General features: G+C 38.6%; 1 protein-coding gene across 1 annotated transcript; it reads left to right on the top strand.

Moving 5' to 3' along the window:
• The first annotated feature begins 2,400 nt into the window (after nt 1-2,400).
• Nucleotides 2,401-10,798, top strand: LOC307025076 (keratin, type I cytoskeletal 18). Its single transcript, XM_079659659.1, has 10 exons — nt 2,401-2,440; nt 3,918-4,190; nt 4,346-4,471; nt 4,853-4,935; nt 5,382-5,538; nt 6,716-6,880; nt 7,266-7,391; nt 8,389-8,606; nt 9,068-9,096; nt 10,109-10,798. Exons 2-10 carry the CDS (start codon nt 3,927-3,929, stop codon nt 10,222-10,224), a joined length of 1,284 nt encoding a protein of 427 aa, XP_079515785.1. The 5' UTR covers nt 2,401-2,440; nt 3,918-3,926; the 3' UTR covers nt 10,225-10,798.
• The last annotated feature ends 2,214 nt before the right edge of the window (nt 10,799-13,012 follow it).

Genomic DNA, 13,012 nt, shown 5'->3' with positions numbered 1-13,012 from the left:
TTTGGGGAAGTGTGCATAAAATGATGCAAATATTTATATTTGACTAAACGGTGCAGCTACTAAGATAATTATATACTATATATAACACATTTTTCAAGCGCTTAAACACATGGAAAAATTAATTAAGGCAGTCTGTTGGGTTAAGGAGAATGAAGCTGGCACTATACTGCAAAGCTTGTTGCTGCCCTCTTTTGGGAAGTATTGGGAGACTACTGCTTTGTTTGTAATGACCACACTTCACCACAGAGGGGCGATATATAACCGACTGAAGAAGGACATGTGGTCTGATAGGAATATACACCAAGGGCACTGACAACATGTTGAACCTAGAGAGATTTGCAATAATGAATCAATAGCTTTTTTGTATTAGTTTTTTTACTTTTATCTCAGTGCATTATGAAACCTAACAGTGTTCTTGTTAGACTGTTGGACCCCGGTCCGTGATTAGTGTTATGTGTTTTCTCATTTCCAATTTGTAAGTTATTTCCTCTTTTATTTTCACATCTCTTTCAGAGACTGTCCTCGTGCGTTTCCCTGCTTCCCGCCCGTGTGATTAGCTACCTCGTCATGATTAGTTTCACCACGTCATGATTAGTTTCAACCAGCGCCATATAGAGAGAATCTCTATATGGCGCTGGTTTCAACTATACCTCATTACCTCCTTGAGTATTTATCCTCCCCTTTGTCTGCAGAAGCTCGTCTTAAGCGTTGCATATTATTTATCTGGTGCTTACCGTGGTTGACCATTGCCTTGCGTTTTGGAAACATTTGACATGACTTTTGACAGTGACCTTTGTGAAGAACTTTATTAGTTTAAAATTAACCTTTACCTGTGTCTCTTGAGTTGTGCATTCGAATCGTCATTCTGCTGTTTGCCAATGCTGCATGACACTGCTGTCCATTTCCATCACTGTTTACAGTGTTTAGGATGTTACCACTAAGGTCATTATCGTCCTCTAAAGACAGTTAACATGTAGCTTAATTCTTAAAATTATTAACCGTCTTAATCATTTTGGAACTTTGATTCTTGATAGTATGTTCTACATGCTGCATATTGTGTATTTTTTTATTTCATGCACCTTGAATTGTTTGTGTGCATAGTCTTTGTAATCTTCTTAAACCTCAGGTTACCATTTTTCTTCGAAAGTGCTTATCTAAATAGGCAACACGATTTTAGAAATAAAAGGAAATGTGACCACTGCATGATCTCTAAGGTGTTAAAAACGCTAAATTAATATTAAAAGTTGTTTTTTTGTATAGGTAATGTGTTTCCTAATTGTAGCTAGTAAAAGGGATGTAATGATACAAGAAAAAAAGTAATAAACTAATATAACAATAAGAAAGCTTTATGATTTTTTGCTCAAAAGCAACTGGCAGGAACTAAATGCTGAATGTTTGTAAATGTAAATAAAAACATTTGCAATGCCGAGAGACACAAGGATTATCCTGCAATTTGAATATGACAATATGTGGGATGCACATGTTTCACCCAGACTTTTTTTTAATATCACACATCCCTCTATGCTTCTGTCAGACTTTGCATGGACAAAGTTCAAAGAGTCTTAGTAACAGGATAGACTACAGCAGTCCTTCATTGTATGAGCTGTGTAAGAATGAGAGTGTGTGTGTGTGGTAAATGAAAGCAAATATTGAAAACAGCAAGGTCTGTTTGTCTTCTCGTGTATTTGTGTAAAGAGTAAATTAGTCTTTCTTTTTACAACTTTCTTAGCTTAAATGTAGCTTAATCTTTAAAGTTACAACTTTTACAACATGATACATTTGTTACAGAGTACAATTTTCTCAATATGTTATATATTTTGTGTCTCCATGTAAAACTACTATGAGGTTACACCATGTTTGTTTCAAAGCCCTTCTGCCGGAAGGTTTTCTTTCCCTGTGAGCGACTTGTTGAATATTTTATCTCCAACAGGTAGGTTCAGGTTGCAGCGATGACTGACTGCGGGACAGGAGGAGAGAAATCTCCAGGCAAGACTTCAAACAGTAAAGGCATGGTGATGATAATGAGACATTTAATATCACAGATACAGGAGTAGGCATGCTTTTTACTGTGATCAGTGATGCTGAGAAGTAGAAGCTGATTACTGCCAACACATATCTGTCAAGAAGAAATGTTGGTATGTATGTATTGTGTTTTTTTAGTATTCACAACCCCCACTAGTATACATGGGGGGTATAGTGTAACTGCCTTCTCATAAACTAGGCCCAAAGTGAGCATGGGGTGGGAAGAAAAGGTTTGTTTCATTACAAGACTCAACATCTACCTTTCTGAAGACCTTCAGTTACACTAAACACACCTTCAGTTCAGAGCTAGCTCCTCCCACTTCCGGTACACCTGCATATAAGCTCACCTGTAGCATCCGCAGCACAGATCCTCCACTTTTTACCTCGATCACACTACCTCCATCTCAACAAAACGTTGGTGAGTAAAATACTTTTTTAGAAATGATATTTTTTTATATATTGATTTAAATAATAATAAAACAAATTAGCTTGTTTGTTTATTATGTGTAAACGTTGGGATCATTAAAATGTATGTAATTATATTTTTTTAAAACATTCATCGAAATTAAAATTAAAGCTAAAAGGAAACGTTCCTACCACTTATAGGCAAATTGATCTTATCTCTATGTTCAATTTCATTTAGCAGTTGTCAACAGAACTATTTGTCTGCTAATGATAAGATGATTTAGGGAAGAAAAATGAAATGAAAGTCCATTTCCTGCTGAACAAAGTGCCCTTGTGAAAATGGAATTCACTCTAAATATTTCTCCGATCATTTTCCCAAGCTCTATCTTTCATCTGAACAAGGACTGTCTGTCTCCTGCTGGCTCCTTTGTAGTGTTGTGGGAACGGTGTTGCAAGGATCAAGTGACAGAGAGACAGAGAGGTTCCCTTGACCGCTAATCTAGAGAGACACAGGGACATGCAAAGACAGAGACAAAGACACACTGTCTAGGTTTGACATTTATACTCTAACTAGTGACACTTTAAATCCAGGAAGTAATGTGAACACCTGTTAAACTTACTGTCAAATGAGGTTGGAAAGAAAACATTAGGTATTTAAAAAAAAAAAAGAAGAAGCTTAAAGCACTTCATCAGCACAGAAATAACCTTTAAACATGTTTTACATTTTGCCACATTTGATAACATTTAACACCATCACCAGTAGTATTTAGGTTTAGGATTGCTTTTATATTTCTGAAGAATCTTTCATCCCCCCCCTTTTTCTCTGTTTTTACGAATCCTCCATTAGCTTCTTCTTGAATATAAAATGCACCTCATTATCATAGTAATGAAACCATGTGAGTGCATTCTCAGTTCTGGTAAGAGGCTCTCCTTTGACCGAGGGTTGAACTGTGCTCATTTGCATTTTTATTTTACACTGACTTGAGTTGAAGTTGCATTTGAACGGATCCGAGACGGACAGACTGAAGTGGCCCTGACTGTAAAGACAGTCATCTCTTCAATGCAGATGGATCTTTTGAAAAGCCACTAGATGGCCGTAGATATACTCTTTGAAATTCTCCTTTCATCATTTTCAGTGGCCTTCAATATAAGCCCCTACTTGTATTTAAGTCTAGCCAAATGCTTGAATAAAATACATTTGCTTAAGGGCCAAACAAGAGCTTTTCTTCAGCCATATCTCATGTTACATTAGCTTTGAATGGCTGCAACAGGTCAAACAGTCATTTGGAGTTATGTATTTTCCTTATGATGTGTAATTTGAACATCCATCCACTCTCTATAAAGAGAGATGAGTTCTTCGCAGCTGTGATGAATGTTACATGTGAAATTGTACTCTTGTTCTGATTATGCCTTTATGTCTTGCCTCAATTTTGTCTTTACAAGCCCCCCCCCCCCAACGTTTCTCTGTGATGTTGTTTGTGTCCTGACAGCAACTCGTCATGGCCTCCAGCATGTCGGTGAGGAGCTTCTCTCTGGGCCGTCAGCCTTCCTTTTCCAGTCGCTCTCTGATGGATACTGGCCGCGCTCGCTCCCGTGCTTCTGTATCTTTTGCTACGTCCAGCCCTCTGAGCCGCTCGGCCTCCATCGGCCAGGATCTCAACGGGCCAATCAGCCTGAAACTTAACAGCGTACATGGCAACAGCACCAACGATAAGGAAGCCATGCAGAGTCTCAACAGCCGTCTGGCTAATTACCTGGACAAGGTCTGATACATAAAACATTAACAGCACTGTTAAACTGTTGTTCAGCAGCCAAATGGGCGACGGCTGCATCTTTGCAACATGCAGACAAGGAAATGTTACTAGCAGCAAACTGAAACACTGAAATCATTAATTCGCATCTCTTTGTCTTCATCCAGGTCCGTTCACTGGAGCACTCCAACGCAGACCTGGAGACAAAGATCAAGCAGGTGATGCTGGACCGCATCCCCAAAGGTCATGACCTTGATTCCATGATGGCCCAAGCTCATGCTGTTGAGCAAGAGGTAGGCATGAAGGGACCGGCAAAAACATATAACATTTTAAAATAAAGGAATGCTGAAAGCCCATGGAGATTATTCAGACCTGCAGCCAGATATGAGTTTTCTGTCAAGGAAAAAGGCTCAAGGTTATGATGTCATTGGATATTTTACATAGACAAAACATTTATGCAAACATGGACACATGGACGCATCTTTTCGCAGGAGCTGGATCAGTAGATTCCTCAGAGGCAGAATTTCCCCTACACTTGATCTTTGGGTTAACTTGTAAACCTGAGTAAAGTTAATCATTATTTATGCTATGTTGACCAAGCACAAAAGTTACAGTTTAATGAAAATGGAATGGGTTACCCTTTTTTTTAAACATTGTTTCCCCATGTCTGCCAGGTGAGGAAGAGGACCTTGGAGAATGCACGTCTCATGTTAGAGATCGATAATGCTAAACTGGCTGCAGATGACTTCAGAATCAAGTGAGTGGCTCAGGATCAATGCGAACAACTGCCAGAAACTATTTGATTGACTACCTTTTAGAGCCCTTTAGAGTTCGATTTAGGCTTTACTACCTTTGCAGCAATACATTCATATTAAACAGATGAAGTCTTTTTGTATCATGTTGAATCTGTTGAGGTATTTCATGCACATTTATGATTCAGATCATTTTTATCACTGAAAAAAACCGATTAGCTTTTACTGCTTCAACTGTGCTATAATATTCCTGTCCTTTAAAATCTACCAGGGACATATAAACTTTTGGGTATTGTATTTAATGATTACAAAGAGATGAAATGAGACAAAAATCAATACAAATAAAATAGAAAATACTTGTTTAAATGTTACTTCATAAGGCATTTGCTATTGCCATTAAAAAAGAAAGTAAATAAACAACTTATGCCTTTATTTAACTGAAATAAACCAGGTGGGAGACTGAGCTGGTGATGTGTCAGTCTGTGGAGCGAGACTGTGTTGCTCTGAAAAAGGCCAAGACCGACCACGAGCAGATCATCGCCTCCCTGAGGGGAGATCTGGACAGCCTGAAAGAAGAGCTGTACTTCCTCAAGAAAAACCACGAGGAGGTGAGTCTGTTCTAACTCTATTTGTTTGGACTCACTTCTTAACTTCTTTGCCCACATTTGTGCTGTCTGCTATTCTTTTAACACACTCTTTACCAAATTAACTTCTCCATTACTCCACATTTGCCTCTTCTCATTTTCATTTTGGCCCTCTCTCTTGTTCTCCAACCTGCCATCGCAAACAACAAGTTGTTTGATTTCAGGCTGACCCAGTTTAGTGGCCTCAAGAGGTCTTATTTGGAGCTTAAGCACACAGATATGTGTAGGGAGGGGGGGCAGGAGAGAAAGAGGTGGGCCTCTGGTTACTACAGATTAAAGGAGCAGTTAGATCTGGTATCACAGACCTGCTGTTTCTGCCCAATCAGATGATCCCTGTCGTCCTCTGGGGGGGATATGAAGATAAAATAATTGACCCCCTCTCACCATGAGAAGTATCGATCTCCTACTAACAGAAACAGGATGTGAATAAAACTGCACAGATCCAATTCATCACCTACTGCAGATATTTGTTATCGACTAAATGAGACTGAGAGGATTATTTTGGCTGTTAATCCTGAAATGTATAAAGCACATGTATCCTGCATGTGTGACACCTATGTTTATTTCATTTATTGTTTGTTTGCCTCTGTGTGTCTCAGCTTTGAAACGAATATCAGGCCTTTCTGTTGAAAATAAAGACTTTCCCCCCACTGACATACCTAGGCAACTAGATCACATCTCTCGTGCACCCCCTTCCAGAGCAAGGATACAATTACTGTATTCTTCAACAAAGCCTAGAAGATTGTGTATATGTAGGCTAGAAAGAACATTAAATGCACACCATATCATATTAAAACATGTGTGACATGACACAATGCCACAAGTGACAAAGAAGCGAGAGTGAAAGAGATCTAGAGAATATGGATGAATAGAGTTTAGTGTGTGTGAGGTAAGGTGAGATCTGCCCCATCAACTATTGATAGAGAGCATCTAAATAATAAAGATGTCCTCACATCCTCTATGCCAACATGTGGTGTAGAATTGACAAACCAATTGCTGCTCCGATATGTCGCCTGTTCATTTACACATATGGGATTTTATTTAGACATGAGACAATGCAACCATTCATGTTTCTTGTCAATATACACAGTTTGATAAAGTATAATTCAGGATCTAAGTATTGAATCTCCCCCAACTGCAGGAACTGGAGCAGATGAAGTCCCGTATTGCCAGAGATGAGGTGAATGTGGAGGTGGACTCAGCCAGCGGGCCTGAGCTGGGCACCATTCTGTCCGGCCTGCGCTCCCAGTATGAGGGGATTGTCAAGAAGAATAAGGACCAAACGGAGCAGTGGTACCTCAAGAAGGTGAGGAGAAAAAAACGAAATATAAGGAATTCATTCTAAGAGGCCAAAGTAACGTCTCCGTATGTCCAACCAAAAATCAAACACCCTAAAGCAGCAAATCCTCACCTTTGGGAAGCTTTTTACAGTTTATGCTTGAACATTTTTCATCAAAATGATTGTCTTTTTTCTGTCTGTTGATTGATTGACAAATATTTTTAATTTCTACAGTTACAGTCTGATGTCAGAATAATCATTATAATCGTTTTTCTGAAACGATGTGAAAAACAAATTCTTAATTTAGACATCTCGTAGAAGAGTGAGTGGAAATTCCCAATTGCCAAATTCATCTAATAACACAATGTATTTCATGTGCGTGTGTATTCTGGTGTTTTTGTGTCCCAACAAGCTGGAGACGGTGCAGAATGAGGTGAAGGAGAGCAATGAGGCCCTGAGAGGAGCTCAAGGGGAGCTGATGGAGAGGCAGCGCTTCCTGCAGAACCTGGAGGTGGAGCTGGAGAGTCTGCACAAACAGGTGAGCTGCTACGCCTGAGGACAAAAGTTGCAATTGGAGCAAAAATATCCAAAGAACACTCACAAGAAACATAGGAAGAGGACTTTACTCTACATACAGTTAGATAAAAAAAGGTAACAGAGAAATGCTGAAACTGGACATGGTTGTAAGTGTGTGTGTGTGTGTGTGTGTGTGTGTGTGTGTGTGTGTGTGTGTGTGTGTGTGTGTGTGTGTGTGTGTGTGTGTGTGTGTGTGTGTGTGTGTGTGTGTGTGTGTGTGTGTGTGTGTGTGTGTGTGTGTGTGTGTGTGTGTGTGTGTGTGTGTGTGTGTGTGTGTGTGTGTGTGTTTATAGAGCTGTGCAAACTAAATAAAATCCACATAAAGCAGTGCAAACACCACAAAACAGATTTTAAAACATAGTTATGAGTGTCACATTTGCACAGAGCCGTAATTAGTTATGGCATTGTATTTAACAAAGGCCGGATTTAGAGGGGATTTGTCAAATACCAATGCAGAAAATCCTTACACAAGTTCAGATTCTGTCTCACGTTCTTTGGCGTCTGACTAAAATCATTTTTTTCAGTTTTTCTCTCTTGGCTAATCCTGTGTTGACAGTCAACATGTTATCCCACGCTAATAAGTCTAGCGAGAAGATAGCAGGTTCAGTTGCTAAAGTGTATGGGGCCGGGTTTTTGTGGCGAAACAGGTAATCATGTCTGCACAGCGAATGTTTGTTTTGGATGCCAAGGCCATGTCAGCTCAGGTTTTTGTTGATGGTGGTTTGGGAAGTAATTTCAGAATCAGAAGACACTGGTTTGATTTCCACTGACTGGCAAACACTCTGATGAAATGTGAGGAGGTTGAAAAGAAAAAGATTGAATAATTTTGGGCATTTCCCAGGTCACCGGTCATTTAACCTTCCAAACTGATATGATGATGGGCAACAGAATGGTAACATTAGACCTAGGAATGTGGAAAAGGCAGGTTAGGCCTTATTATTGTTGTTTTTTTGTCTCAGGTAGCAGCGCTGGAAGGTAACCTGGGTGAGACCGGTCAGAAGTACTCTACTGAGATGGAGCGTCTGCAGGCCACTCTGAACCAGCTAGAGGATGACCTCTCTCAGCTCAGGCTGGACATGCAGCGCACCAAGACCGACTATGAGCAGCTCCTCCGCATCAAACAGAACCTGGAGATGGAGATCGCCACCTACAGGCGCCTGCTGGAGGGAGAAGAAAGGTGAGTTTCACCAGGAACATGGCTGAATGAGAGCCAGACTTCAAAACAGCACCCTCATATCAGTTCACTACAGTCAGCAGCCAGTTAGCCTTGCTTAGCATACAGGCTGGAAGCAGGGGGTAACCACTAGCTTGGCCCTTTACAAAGTACCACTGTGAAAAGAACATTTTGGAATTCGTTTTTGAACAGATTTAATAAATATGATTTAATAAGGGAGCTTTAGAGAAACTAGTAAGTAGAATTTATTACGTTGGACAGAGGCAGGTTAGCTGTTCCTCCAGTCTTTATTCCAAGCTAAGCTAACTAGCCTCATAGTGCCTCTATACAAGAGTGGTTCTCATCTAAGTAACAGGAAAACTGTTTTTCCCAAAATGCACAACTGTTCCTCTTAAAAATGCAAATGCTGATTTTAGGTCAATTGAAATCTGTTTATTCTGACATGTATCATTTCTGCCCCTCAGTATCAAGGAAGTGCCTCCTCCACCAAAAAGTGAGTACTTTTTACTGAGATAAATAAAGTGCAAAGTCACAGCTTTTATGTCGGAACAACTTCCAAGCACAGTATTTTATAAAAAGCATGTAGCACATCAAAGAGTAAAGCACTGCTCATTCACTCATTTCTACCTGCAATTTATCACAACCTAAAGGAAACACCGGGGTTGTAAAGAGTGACTAAAGCTGGGACAATAAACGAGATAAGTTGAGCAAACATAATATTCATTCACACGCAGAGCGGCCCAGGAATAATGTCTCTTTCATGAACCTCAAAACAATGCAAACAACACAAACAGCTCAGCTCCTATAGCAACAAATATGGGTGTGAAAACATTTATCGCAATTATGTAACTGTTGCATGCTAATCTCACTGACTCATGCTGGATTAACAAACTGCAAGGTCTTGTGGTTATGTTCACCATCAGCAGACCAAAGACGACACAGAATCAACGCCTTTAAGAGTCCTTCGTGAGACAGGATCGTTAACCATTTAAAGCTGTTTTTACAAACTGTGTCTTTAGTGAAAAAAGCACATAGTCCTTAAGCTGTTAATTACTGGTGAAGGTCAGTGTGAAACACATAAAACTACATCAGGAGAAATAAGTGTTAGAGTGACTGAAGAATAGTAATATGAGTCCAAATGTTATTTTGCCTTCTCATTTAACTGCCTCCATGTTGTCTCTTCTCTCCCCCCTTTCTCTCACCATATCTTTTCATATTTTGTCTCATTTGATCTCATCTTCTACATTTAAATGATCATTTTATTGTTTTTTCTTTCCACTTAATCTCATATCACCAATCCTTTCTTCTAACTTGGATTATCGCAGTTTACTACCTATCCTGTGTAAATCAAACTCAAAACTATTCTCATATTACTGCATTTCATCTCAATTCCTTTGATCTAATTTCATTTAAAATCATACTTTAAAAGAATATGTTCTTCTCCATTTCATCCCTTCTCATGTCATTTCATTTGATCTCATCCCATCTCATCTCTGTCTGTGCAGGGGAGCCTGATGTTCGCACCAGGAAAATTGTGAAGGTGGTGACTCAGACGATGATCAACGGCAAAGTGGTGGACGAGTCCAGCGAGGTGGAGCAGATCGAAGAGACCAAGAAATAAAAAAAGGGGAGTGGGGATACAAGTTAAAAATAAAGAAGCAAGATGCAAAAAATGACAGGGTCTTGCGAAACAAAAAAGAGAGCAGGAGACATGTTTCCGGATATTTCAAAAGAGCTGCGGTGTATCATTTATTCTTCTCAAATGAGAAAATATTGTTTTCAATAGGGAATCTTTGGGGGTGCTCGACTATGAATGTTTTGTTTTTTAAGTTAATGGTTTTTCCAAGGTTGACTTATCAGTTACACTGATTTTATTCTGGAGATAATGCTACAATATATATATATATATATATATATATATATATATATATCCAGTGCTGTAGTTATGCATGCTTATACCATTTTAGAATAGAAGTGCCTGTTTTGTTTCTGTGAAAGCAACCGACCAACCATGTTCATTCTGTTTTACTAAAGACTGCTGTGTACTTCAAGAAGATATTTATTACTTAGTGTGGAAATGTTTACTTTAGTAGGTGTAAAACATTCCTTTCCTGCTTTGACAAGAATATCATTTACATGTTTTTACTGTTTTCGTGTTTGTATTTAGTCTAAATAAAGTTTTAATCCATAACATATTTACCTTTTCTATTCTTATGTCACTCACAATAAACATGTTGTTGCTTTATTACTGAAATAGACAAATGCTCTGAAGTGGGCTTGGTTCTAGATGTTACTGCAACCTGATAGGTTAAAGTATCATAAAAGCATGTTGAATTTAAATCATGCAAATACTTTGAACAGGACTAATATCCTTGTCCCAGGACTGTGTCACATCTGTGCTTTGATTATAATCATGCTAACATGCTCACACTAACAATGCTAACATGCTGATTTTCAGCAGGTATTATGTTGAACATGTTCACCACCGTTTAGTTGTTTGCCGTTCTAATATTTGCTATTTAGCAACATACACGAAGCATTGGACTCTTTTTGACCTGATGATGAGCTTAAAGGAAAGTCAGATCACAAACATCATGAATGTCAGTAAAACATGTCATGACAATCGATTCAATTGTTTAGATGTTTTAGTCTGGACCAAATTGTTGACCTGAACAACAATTAAAGAACACATTAAAGAACATTGCCATCCTTTAAATGTGTGCGGAACTATTAAGATCCTTATAAAACACTTTATAAATACTGCCATTTCAGAAAGAGGAAAAACAATTAGTAGACTTTAAGTTTGAGTTCCTATGATAAATCTTGAGTATCTTTTTAAACTAAATAGTTTTAAAGGACTGCAGTAAGGTTGTTTTATTGTGACAAATTATCTCGATCCATTTTTGTGGGGGAAGATAAACGTAGCTACAGTAATTAAAAAAATAAGTAACAAAGTGAAAAGGGGAGAACTATATAATTATGGCTGTTGGTAGCATGTGATTGAACCCACAGTTGTTATGAGGTTAGACACACCTGTCGTCATTGTGGTTAGGTGTGAAGCAATGTCTCTATATAGCAGCCAAAATGCACTCACTCTTTCATCAAGACCACTCCTCTAATAATGACAGTTCTACAGGGCCAAAATTACTAGGATGAGACAAGGTTGTCTCTCAACTGCGGTCTAACAAACAAAGCAACCTGAATGACATTGCTGAAGTCTTAATGTTTCTTCTTTGTATAAGCAAGGTATTTTCTTCTGCTCTACTTTTTAAGACTCTATTATAATGATCCCTTAAAAGGCAACTCCTACTTGTCATGATATAAAAACCACACTGTGACTCTCATCAACCCTATCATTTTTAAAAGTCAACGATACAAATGTAGAGAGCATCCTGTATATAAAATGTATAGTCTTCATGAATGAACTAAATATGACCCTGAAACACATTTTACTCCAGCCTCAGATTATCTTCATGAACACCTTCATTCCCAGACATTGCAATAAAAGCCCAGTGTTCACACAGTAATTACACACATTTGACAATTCCCCCCGAGCAAGTTCCCTGTCTCAAGTCATTAAATGACAGACAGAAAGTCAGCTGAGTCAGAAGGAGCATAAAAAGAGAGACAGGTGTTCAACAAAATAAGCAATAAAAGAAAAGTTTCAGCCTGGTGCCAGTGCTCATAATAACTGTAATTTCAGAAGCATCAGCAGCCTTTTATTCTGTTACTGCCATGCCCTTCTCACCAACTGACTCCTGATATGTAATGTAGAGGCGCTTTTTTTAGAAAATGAGAATGCCCTCAGTAACCCCTTTAAAGGAACAATTTCCCTCAAGAAAATATCTGTGTAATGAATGCCAGAATCCTACCTTTGATATCGAACCTATGACATAAAATCTGTGCTTTCTGTAAGTCTAATAGGATTCAGGAGCTTTTCAACTGACGTAAATAATACAGTACAACATAAACAGATTTCTGAAAACAAGTCAAACTGCTCTGGGAACAGATCAAATCATATCGCTCACTCAGCATCAAATTATCTTTTGTAAATAATATGCATTTTTAGACTGAATATAAGGTCATTTGCACATAATCACATGTAGATTTATGGACCTTTGATCATATAGAGACAGCGATAAGAAACGTTGCAGGCAATATTATCTGCACATTTATTTTTGGAGCAGGGTTTTCTCTAAAGTATACGCAGAACTATTTATTGTGCTACCTCGATGTGGTAACTCAATTCAATATTAACAATTTTTTTTAATTGCACCCTTATCAGCCACTTACAACCCACAGATAAACTTAAAGGGGACCTATCATGCAAACTGCACCTTTGTACGACTTTTATACATGAATGTGTCCCCGGTGTTCCAGGGAACTCACCAAGTGTCAGAAAACACAAC

The sequence above is a fragment of the Notothenia rossii genome (assembly GCF_949606895.1).
Source record: "Notothenia rossii genome assembly, chromosome: 11".
NCBI lineage: Eukaryota > Metazoa > Chordata > Actinopteri > Perciformes > Nototheniidae > Notothenia > Notothenia rossii.
The sequence above is the reverse complement of the archived record's forward strand: the minus strand, read 5'-3'. Positions and strand labels throughout refer to the sequence as shown.